The sequence below is a fragment of the Aphis gossypii genome, chromosome 2, assembly GCF_020184175.1.
Source record: "Aphis gossypii isolate Hap1 chromosome 2, ASM2018417v2, whole genome shotgun sequence".
NCBI classification, from domain to species: domain Eukaryota; kingdom Metazoa; phylum Arthropoda; class Insecta; order Hemiptera; family Aphididae; genus Aphis; species Aphis gossypii.
Genome location: NC_065531.1, coordinates 78,928,639 through 78,940,409, shown reverse-complemented (window position 1 = coordinate 78,940,409; position 11,771 = coordinate 78,928,639). Strand labels below are relative to the sequence as shown.

General features: G+C 25.3%; 1 protein-coding gene across 3 annotated transcripts; it reads right to left on the bottom strand.

Moving 5' to 3' along the window:
• Window positions 1-7,873: 7,873 nt before the first annotated feature.
• On the bottom strand, window positions 7,874-11,369 carry LOC114121726 (mitochondrial folate transporter/carrier). Of its 3 annotated transcripts, none has more exons than XM_027984173.2 (7): window positions 11,062-11,369; window positions 10,611-10,841; window positions 10,384-10,534; window positions 10,071-10,317; window positions 9,518-9,631; window positions 9,242-9,387; window positions 7,874-8,190 (listed from the first exon to the last, which is right to left on the bottom strand). In XM_027984173.2, exons 2-7 carry the CDS (start codon window positions 10,816-10,818, stop codon window positions 8,058-8,060), a joined length of 999 nt encoding a protein of 332 aa, XP_027839974.1. In that variant the 5' UTR covers window positions 10,819-10,841; window positions 11,062-11,369; the 3' UTR covers window positions 7,874-8,057. The 3 variants fall into 3 exon arrangements, with proteins under 3 accessions (XP_027839974.1, XP_027839975.1, XP_050058329.1); XM_027984174.2 differs by having other exon boundaries at window positions 10,611-10,798; XM_050202372.1 differs by lacking the exon at window positions 11,062-11,369 and having other exon boundaries at window positions 10,611-11,038.
• Window positions 11,370-11,771: the final 402 nt, after the last annotated feature.

Genomic DNA, 11,771 nt, shown 5'->3' with positions numbered 1-11,771 from the left:
AATGTTAAAAATGTGACGAAGAAGAGCTTAGTAGACAAATTTATTTTGATATCCAGTAGATACCCATAAATGATCCATTAAACTAATAAGTTTTTCATGTAACTTGGAGTAAATATTTTAAAACTGCACATTGTATAGAAAACAATAATACATTTAATAACGAAAATAATAGTGTTAAGTGATATATTTTATTGAATTACTGCAGTTTACAAAATAATTGTCTAGTTAAACTTTTTGGAGAAAAAATGGTTATTGTTCCGTGTTCGTTTAAAATTTTAATATCCAATATCAACATTTAAACTTTGAACACTTAGATAGGTAGTTAGGAATAAAAATCTTCGAAGAATTAACCTAACCTCTAATACCTACATTTTATACAAAACATTATGTTAAATTTTTAATTTTTTCTCAATGTTGGCAATCGGATCAAATTTTTTACTTCAAAAATTTTTGGATACAAAATTTAAAATAAATAAATGTAAAACATAAAAATGTTAAGTATTTTTTGCTATATAGTAGATGTCGTTTGAACCTTATCAAAATTGTGCTAAATTTGAGTTCAATAAAATGAAATATTTTAATCATTGTATACAAAAAAAAAAAAAATAATAATTATGTCTTGTCAGCTTATTGTTTCAAGGGCGCTTGTTGGACAGGGGGAACGTGGCTAAAAGGGACATTGCCCTGCTGAGTTTTTGTTAACTATATGTAATTTAATACCATGCATAATATGATATAAATTATAATTTATAAGATGTTTTTGAATTAAAAATAGTTTTATAAATTGATGTAGTGTGTACTATATTATAAAATAGAGATAATTATAAGGTAGGTGTACCGAAATAATAACTAAATAAAAATGAATATTAATCTCTCCGCATTGAATTTATTTTAATCTTACACCAAGTGGAATTTCATTGATTCATTTTGAGGGTACACTTATTTCATTTATATATTTTTTAAATATTTTATTACCTGTATTACTAGTACAATTTTTACAAATAATAAGTCACATAATATCTACCTATATAAAAGAATGTTCTTTCTTTGTCCTCTGCAGTGTGCTCAAAAACTACTGAGTCGCCAAAGATGAAAACAAATTTTTTATCTACTTGAATAATGTTTATAATTTATTCAAGAAACATTTTTAAAACATGTTTAATGGCCATTTAATCATTCAAAATAATGATTCTTAAATTTACCTATGTAGAAATGATTTTTTTTTATATATTTAGAAAATATTTAATTTACACTTGAATATTTTCAATAAATTTAAACGAATTAAGGTAAATACTAATTGTCGATCAATTGGATGTTGTCAAACTAAGAAATCGTTAAAGTATCAATAGTATGTCATTTTTAAAAAACCTTTATTAACACAACCACATTAGAATATAATATTATAATATCCCATTGGCACTAATATCTATAGAAAATAAAATATACACCAGAGACGGAAAGTTGCAAGTACCTCAGAGTTTAAATATTGTTTTTTGAATATCAACTTTCAACATAATAACTAGTCGTTAGATGATAATTATAGATAACTAGTAAATTACAAATAAAGAGAGCGTATTATGTAAATATCTAATAATATATAATATCTCATTTTATGTATACCTTTTATACTATAAGTGGACAATGATTAATGTCCTTATAAGTAATAAGCCTAACCAATAACCATCACCATTGTGCAATACAAAATTTAAACGGAGAATGACCTGCTTCAATATTATGATAATATATTATAATAATATAGTTTATGTATTCAATACGCGGTATTATAAAATAATTATATACAGTAACAAGTAGGTACCTATACTCGTACATCCCCAAAGTCTCGTATAATTACTCTTTGCATCCCCGTGGTAAATCAATACATTATTTAAGTATCATTTTTTCAGTAATAAGTAAGATAATTCTTATTGAATGATATGTTTCAAATTTTCATTCAATTCTAATACACTGTTTACACTGTTTTAAACAATTTGATAAGAAAATGGCTGTTATGAAAATTAAAGCAACAAAACTGCGTAACATTATTTTTTTAACTTTTGAATTATCAAAAAAAAAAAAGAATTTGGAAATGTGCTATTTAATTAAATTTTTTTTACTTATTATTGCGAAAAGAAATCTACATTTTAATATAATATAATGTGTCACAGAGATACTTACAGTGATACAATCTTTTTGGGACGAACGAAAAACTGTATACTTAATACTTATATAAAACTATAGAAGATAAATATTCAAATCATTAAAAAACAAATTTAAAATTATTAAAATTAATAAAATAAACAAATAAATAAATTTATAATTATTGGATATTTTAAGAGCAAGGAAGATGGAATCAATAATTGATAGTATGAAGAGCTAAAAAAGTTAAATCCTCCCAATATATTTGAAAAATTAAAGACTTCCAAAAAACTTTGTTAGATAGATATAAATAATTCAAATTGATGTATATATATATATATATATACGTGATTTGGACACATAGTAGATCAGTATGGATGGCTGTTTAATATAGGTTAATAATAACAAATAAATAACCTATACATACAATAATTATGTTTAAGAAATAGGAATATTAGAAATAACTAATTAGAATTATTATTTATAATTATGTTGTTAAAATTGTATAAAATAATTTGATACACAAATTTTGTATTTGTATGCATAAGATTATAATACATATTAACAATTAATTAGTATTTGCACTAATTATAATTAAATAATTATACAGGTGATAATTCACGTTATTTTGAAGATATATTTACAAAAAGTACCTATTATAAATGACTTATAATTACATAAATATCTAGTATATCTATTTAATAAAAAGCTTATGTAGAAAAAATGGGTAGGTATGTAATTTTTATAACTATATACGACATACAGATACACATATAGAAATCTAGAACAGAAGCTATGAAAACGAAACCTGCTCAAAATTCTTTTATTCGTTAAAAGTAAAACTAAAACATAGGTAAATATTATTATTTTTGTAAAAACAAAAAATAAAGCATAGGTAACGTATTACGTTGTGTTATGAATAAAACATATTTATTTATTTAGATTAGTAAATAAGCAGTATATTCTAATAGAAGTGATGATATTATAGATACAGTACAAATTGTTTTCTCCAGACAATTTATGACTATTAAAATATTCATTTTTTATGTCTATATACATTGATTTGTGTTTTACGAATAACGTAATGGATTTTCCAATAATTTACATAATACGATCAATGAATTATTCAGTACTATTAAATTTAAAAATTTGAAGTCTATTTGATTTTATTTTCAATGTTTCGTCATCTAAATAAATAGCAAATGACTTACATCTAAGGATTGACGTGTATGATAACTGATAAGTATTTATGCATTCGACAATAATAATGTGTGCACCTCAGTGTAAGTATATCAGTTAAATAAATTAAAATATTTTATACTAGTGTTATACACGATCTAAAAAGAAATAACAATATAAGCAAGTAATAGGTATATAATATAATTGCATTAAAAATAACTGTGAGATTACAAAATTATGTAGTTCTATCAAATTCAGGTCAAATTCTTTGGATAGGTATAATTGCTATAGGGAATGTAAGCAATAGGTACATCGTAGTATCGTACATACATAATTTTAATTTCTATAATAACCTAATAGAAATATAGCCTTGGACCAAAATATTAAGAGCCATTGCTGTTATGGATGTAAAATAATAAATGAATAGGTATTAATTTTTAAAGGTTACCTTTAACTAAAAAAATAAATATTTATATGAATGCGATTTCATAATTTTTTATTTTATTATATATAAGTAGGTACCTAGAATTTAGTCTCATATTAAAATGCCTATAATATATACCAACATTTGAGAATTTATTAAATTTAAATAATTCATAACACAAAAATACATATTATTATACAATTGTATTCGATTTACAAATGTAGTCACTATATAGAAGCTTTTATAAATATATATAGATATATAAGGAATAAGTACCTAATCGCAGTCATTGAGTATCATGGCTATTATTTTATTGAATTTTTTAACCTTGATTTCATAAATCGACAACATTTTTGATTTTGAACGTTATACAGGTAGTTGATAGATTGAATAAATTCAAACAAAATAATCATATTTTTACATCTCGTAGATCCTACATTATCTCCGTTTCTTACTTCGTAATTCACATATTTGAATTACCAATTTAGTAACAAAATATATTGTTATTGCGAGTTTTTGACAATATATTATATAAACAATAGGTAGGTACCTACCAATTAGTATTAGTATATATAGGTACCAGATTGAAAAACCAGCCCAATTATATTTTTCGCTTATTTGTAGTACGTAAATATTGGTTTTAAAGAATTAATTGATACACTTTAGTTATAATTACAGTAATACAGTGATTCAACTTGGTAGTTGGTACCCAGCCACCTAAGTACTTATCGATTTCCGAAAATTAAAAATAAAGTCAATCTAAAATAGTAGATTAAAAAATGTATGATGAGTTGCGATCAATTTCTAAACTATATTTAACAGCTATAAGAAATGTTTAGATCACTTGATCTATACTTAGAAAATGCTAAGTTAATAGGTAGGTAATATTTATATAGGTATTAGGTATATAATATAATAATATAATATGTATAGTAAAAACTAAAAAATGAACATCATCGTCATTGGTTAATTAGTACCTACCTATAACTATTTCCTATAGAATATTATTATAGGCAAGGCTGGGCATTAACGAGTTAATAAGTTAAAGTTGAGTTAAAAAGTTAAGTTACTTTTAACTAAGTTAATTAACGAGTTACTTTTTTTTTTAGAAGTAACTTCTAACTTAACGAGTTACATTTTTTCCGAAGTTATTCAGTAACTAGCGAGTTAATAAATTTTATTGGTACGGTAAGTTAATTTTTTTCCTAAACCACAGATTTAAAAGAAATTCAATTTTGTACAAATTAATTTTATAAAAAAAAAATCTGAAATTTTAAATATATTAATTAATAATTATTAGACAATAATTTATAAAAATAATTATCATATGAAATAATATTGCATATTCACAGAAAATATTATATAACTATAAAGTTAATTATAAACAGAAATTTTATAGGGGTAACCTCTTCATTAATATGTTATTTGTTAGCTTAAAAAAAGGTAGGCAGGAATAATTATTAATTTTATACTAAAAAAAAGTAACTTATTTTTAACTAAGTTAAGTTACTTTTATTTTCTAATTAACTTGTAACTTTTGCAAGTTAAAAAAAAATAGGAAGTAACTTTTAACTTTAAACTTAACTTACTTTTTTCTATATTAACTTAACTTAACGAGTTAAAAAAAATAGTTAACTTGCCCAGCCTTGATTATAGGTACTTTACATTCGAAGTTAATCACTAAAAATAAAAACCAATAATATAATATTAAATTTATTAGTTATTACGTATTTATTCACATGAATTACCTACTTAATTGCTTGTAAAATATTTTCACTTAAATATTCATTCATCTAAAATGTACTTTCACAACCAATTTTCTAGACACAGGGACGCCGATGGAAAATGTAAGAGAAAAATAAGAATTTTTAGGTATAACCTATAGGTACCTAGTGGTATCTACTACCAGCTAGGTACTCTACAATATTTTACAGTGAATCGCCTGTTTACTTTCCACCCTAAGGTACTAAGTTAGAAAATAGAAATCCTTATATATATTTAATGAAAGGTGCCAAGATCTTATGTTCGAACAAATAGCAGGTACCCATAACACATTTCATTAAAATTATAGACTCATGCCTGTATATTATTTAAAAAAGAAACACATACACATTTAGCCTGTAGGTAATAATTGCACATCATTAATTGTTGAACTACTTGATAAAATATGATTTATTTAACATAAGACACTTATTATATGAAAGCAGAACACGAGTTCATGAATAAAAAAGTTCTATAAATAATTGTACAAAAAATTAACTATGAATTATTTTAAATATTATTTAAATACACTATACACGTATTTATTATACCTACGCTTAAAAAATTAATTAAAGAACATATTATAATTTTAATATTAGTTTTCTATTACCTTTTAGTTTTACTTCATTTAAAACAAATTCATCAATTATTTTATCAAAATCAATAGGCGGTGATCGACTGATTGTTGAATTAATACTAAGTTACTTAAATACTCTTGGCCTAAGTTGGTTCTTAAATAACTTTTTAAACGTTTTAACTTTTAAGTATAAAAATGTTCTTTCATTTGTTCAAGTCTTATCGAATTTTGTATCCGATTTATATTTACACTAGCATAATAAGTATTAAGGGATTGTCAATATTTTATATAGGATTTATTTAATCCTGATAATATGATAATGTATACAACAGAAGAAACATGAAATAAATGCATGCTGTTATGAAATAATTTGAGGAAAAATATATTTATTTTTTACCATATTTTAATAATACTTTAAATATATAGTTATCTTACTTGATTCAAAAAGATTCAAAGATTTGTGCTGAGAAGGGTCCTTTGCTTCCTACAAAAAATTTCAGAGGGGCAATTCCGTCATCGACTCCCGCACGCATTCTGTCTACACGCACAAATACGTGTAGTAAATTTGCATTCAGTAGAACTAATTGCATGTTGTTAGCTTTAATATTTAAAGAGAATTGATCTCTACTACCAAAAGTAAAATAGTACCTATGCTTAAACGTTGATTTTTCTAAATATTTAAACAAGATATTATGAGTATTAAAAATATTACAAACTAAAATGATTAATGATTATAAGTATATACTCGTATTATATATTATATAGTTTAATATTATATCAAAAAAAAGCCAAAGTTTAAGCATAAATAATGTGCTTACCAATCTTAACTTTGATAATAGATCAATACACTATAATTTTTTATGCTAACAACATATAATTAGTGCTATCCCTTCTACGCTTAAAAATAAATCATGATTTCTTAACCAAAATTAGTTTTTACAATTCATTTAATTATTTATACATTTAAACAAGAACACACACTGTTTTAATCAGAGTTCTAACAAATTCTATAAATTGAAGAAACGAAGTCAACTTATAATTATTAAGATTTGAAATCTGATCATAAGGCAAATAATTACAGCTGCATAAATGTAAAAAGTATACTAAATTAATAATTTTGAATTTGATTAAATGGAAAATATAGATTAACATTACGTTACTATACCAATTAACTGTTATGATATCAAAAAGATTCCACATAACAAGTATCTCATTATAGCATATTATACTAGTGCTGTTTATATCTTGAAATTCTTAAAGCACATTCATCATTTGAGAAGTATGCAATAATATAGTATAATATATTAATACTTTTATAATGGTATGGCATCATTTCATATATTTTAAATAAGAATTCGACTCTAGTCTTTTAGTTAAAAGAAAATATAAAACTTAGGAGACTGGTGAAAACACCAGTCACTTCAATTATAAAACGCATTCACTCAATAACACAAGCAAGTAGCAACAAGTAACATACCTTGTCCAAAATAAATACAGTCTTAATAACTTGGTTGTTAGGTTACAAGAACTAAGATATTGCATTGAACTAGGGTTATAAAACTATGAGAATTAACATAACCTAATCGAAAGTAAAATTAATACATTGAATAATATACTATATACAATACATTATACAATATTATATAAATTAACTCTTAATTCATATTTTTGGTCCAAAGTAAATTTAAATAATATTTTATACTTTAAATTAATAGTGTTATGTACATTTCATTAGGAATTAATAACGCAATAAATTGTACAAAATAAAAAAATTAATTAAATAAAATACACAAATATTATAACTCAAGTTCATTTACTCAAACAAGAATTAACATTTTTAAGTACTATAGTAGTCAACAGTTACTAATTACTAACTCTTAATATATTGTATACATTGTTTGATATTACAAATGAGGTTTGTAAAATAAAATATCACAAAATCAATGGCAATAAATAATGACTATTTTTAAATTTACCTATTTAAGGTATGCTATTCAACTTAATTAAGTATGAAGATAAGTTTTCAAAAACTGCAAATGTGATGATAGTTGCCGGTATAACTCTCAATAGATTAGGCCCAATTCCTTTATAAAATCCTCGCATACTTTCATACCTGAAAATAAATAAAATTATTGAAATCAATACATTTAATACATAATCAAATATATCTTACCAATTTTTTTGTTATGCTACTGGCAGCACCGCAACACACTGTTAAATGACATGTTAAAACGAACTACAAATATATTAATCACGTGATCTATATTTATATTTTACAAGTTAATAACAATGAACATGATATAAAAGAATATATTTGTACAAAATATTTCTTTAAACGTAAACCAAATTAATAGAAACAATAAAAAAAAAACTTAGTTTATTTTAACTGCAATTATCAGTGTATCGCGACGACAGAACAAACTTTAAAAACTAACTTTCGGAAAATATTACTTTATCATAATACGGTATAAAATAAATATAATATTATTTCATCACATCGTTGAAATTGTATAATATATTAAAAACAAAACAAAATATCAACTGTGAAATAAATTTGAGCGATTAGGATTAATTGTCAAGAAATAAAAATATTGAAAACAAAGAAATATAACATATATTACATTACATCTATTAATACATATACAACTAAGAGGAGTATTGTCATAGTATAATTCTGTCTACAAGAGAAATAGTTTTGACAGGGGCAAGTATTTGTCAAAAGGCAATAATCATGTTATATGAATAAAAATCAAATATGAAATAAATGTAGACTGATAACTGTTAATTTTTATTAACTTATTCAGTTGTCATTAAATTTTGAATTAGAGAATTATAATTTTGAATATTGCACAATTGATGTGTATAATATATACATATTTATATTTATATAAAATATATAAATATAAGGGGCAAATAATTTTATTTTTAACATATAGAATAAAACATTTTATTAATACTAAATATAAAGAAAATAAAAATACTTGGAATCAAAAAAACTAACACAGGACTGATAAGTTTTGTTTATATTATTTACTCATATTGATGAAATAGAATATTAAGTGTTTGTAAATTTCTCATATATCAACAACACAAGACAAATATTTGGAAGCACATGTAATAAATATGGCGATAATCCCTTATAGAATCCACCAGCACCTTCGTACCTCCATGTTTGGGTTATACAATGCCAAGTGCCTCGATATTCACGGTGTTGATCTTGAAGCCTTGCTCGAATTACTTGATATGGATATGTCAGACCAGCTGCAATTAATTTTGAAAATGCTGCAAATACAATGTATTCGGATGTTTCCTGTGATAAATAATTAAACGTAATTAGTAATAAATATTTACACCTTGAATACAAAGAATGATTGATTTAACAAAGACACTTAAATTCAAGTTCCTGATGTTAAATCAATCACCTTTTATTTATAACTTACCAATTTAGCATCAATTGGTAATCTTCTGTATTCATTGTAAAAAGTCTTCATCTCTTCGTAAGTCATGAACTGCAGAGCACCATGAGATACGCCAAACATGCCAGGAACAAAGCCCTACAATAATGTACATGACCAACTACTTCTTTATGGGAAAGGGTATTTATTACACCCATCTGTTATTTATTACTTAAACCAATACAAAAGTATTACACCCATCATCTATCAAACCACATGGAATTAGATTATAAATTTAAATATACTTAAAAGTTTATTTAAAATACATATTTAGAAATTTAAAATAAACAGTGAGTATACGTTAAACAATTTAGCTTAAATTTTTTAACTTTTAAAATAGTTTCCTAGTTTTCAAATTTGGTGAAATATATTTCCATTTATCTTTTATATTACTTTAGTGACTTTAATATTAAACTCCATCTAATGAATTTATCTTTAATTTAAATTAAGAAGAACAAAAAGAACAAAATATATAAATCTAGCCCACACAATAAATGTTTTTTAATTCATTCATCAAATGGTCAGGTATTGTAGATACCTTGTACAGGCCTCGTACACCCTCAGCACCATAGATCTTGCGAAATGCATCCCACATGCCACTGTATGACTTGGTTGGGTCAATGGGCTTATCAAACTGCAAACACAAACGAGTCTTGACAACCCACACTGGATTGGTTATCATTAATGTGAGAATTCCTGCTTCTGCTGCAGCTGTCATATGTAGTGCTGGACCCAAAGGTTTTTTAGTATTATCACCTTGAATCCAAGCTTTAATTGAATTATAACTAAAAATAAAAATTGATAGACTTTTAGTTATATTTATTTTATTTTCTAATATTAGATTTGCTAACAATAGGAAATAAAAACCCCATGCGCTTCCTGATCCCCAAACATTTGGTGTAACTCCTTTATAAAGTCCTTTAATTCCTTCTTGTCTAAATATTGTAGTGACAGCATTTCCCAATCCAGCATAATTTGGTATTGCATTTCGTCCATCATTGACTGAGAAATAAGACATAAATATGCATTAGATTAAAATTAAAATTGAATAAAGATGAAAATAACATCAATTACTCACCAGCAAATCGAATTTTTAATAAATCTAGGGGATGAAGTATGAGTGTAGATGCGACACCGCCTGAAAATCCAGCCACCAAATGTTCTATTTTTACATGTGGAAACAAAGACTTTTTTACTGGAGGACTGTTTGTCAGCGGCTTGGTTGGTTGTCCCATATCAGGTACACGATTGACTGTTGTTGCTGTTCTAGAGCCAAGAACGTTCATTGTCACACCGCTATACGGCCAAACTTTTAATACACACGGACGGTTCAAGAAATTGTATAGAATAGTTGTATGATGAAGAAATAAATTGATAAAATAAAAAAAGCTACCGTGTATTAACCAAATTAAATTAAACTCTTCAAACACTTAATTAATGGAATGTTTATTTGTGTACATAATATTCTAATGCATAAAATATAATAACAAAATAAATATAATATATTATAAATAATTGAATTAACTAACTTATAGATATTAGGTATTTATCACAATTGACTATCACATAGGATTTTGTTCGACGACATGTCGTTGATGGTGAAGTATAGGGTGAAGGTATTCGATGCCTTCCACCAGTTCTAGTATTCTACCGATCGAAAAAACTTTCTGGTTTGAATGACGTCCACATTATTCTAATTGAAGAGCTTCAGGAACGAAATTATTAATCGAATACGAAATCTTAGCCGCACAGCAAATTGAGTGAATAAACTTAAAACTTTAGAGAAACTGAGAAACGTTTTAACTTGTATTAGAGGGAACAAAAGAGAAAATTGATTTCGTCAGATTATTTTTATCACAAGGCCAGCGGCACCAGTGCGACCCTACTTTCAGACTATACAATTTCCCCTAATTTATCTATTGGCAATGCTGGTTAACAGCGGTTTCCAGTTTTCCGCGGACATAGGGCAGTTGGGCTGTTGTCCTGTCGAGCTTTTCCACGTTCGGCACTTTCCACGGTAACGGTATAGGGCTCAGGCATAGAAAAGTGATTAGGTATGGGAATTGGACGACGATCGGCTAGGTTTATAGATAATCTATTAACCTTGGATGCGTGGACGGTCGGTCGGTGAATATACAATAATATTGTACTCCGATGTACTACAACCACAGAATATAATATAAAACGCCGCAACATACATAATTCACAAATAGACTCAATTTAATTGAGTAAATTGACT

Bases quoted from the DNA above. Each gene is read 5' to 3' on its own strand.
- LOC114121726 (XM_027984173.2), bottom strand. From the start codon at position 10,818: ATGAACGTTCTTGGCTCTAGAACAGCAACAACAGTCAATCGTGTACCT. The intron at 9,632-10,070 runs GTATCTACAATA...ACATTATTGTAG, and splicing joins GTGTACGAGGCCTGTACAAG to GGCTTTGTTCCTGGCATGTT. The intron at 9,388-9,517 runs GTAAGTTATAAA...TATTTATCACAG, and splicing joins TACCAATTGATGCTAAATTG to GAAACATCCGAATACATTGT.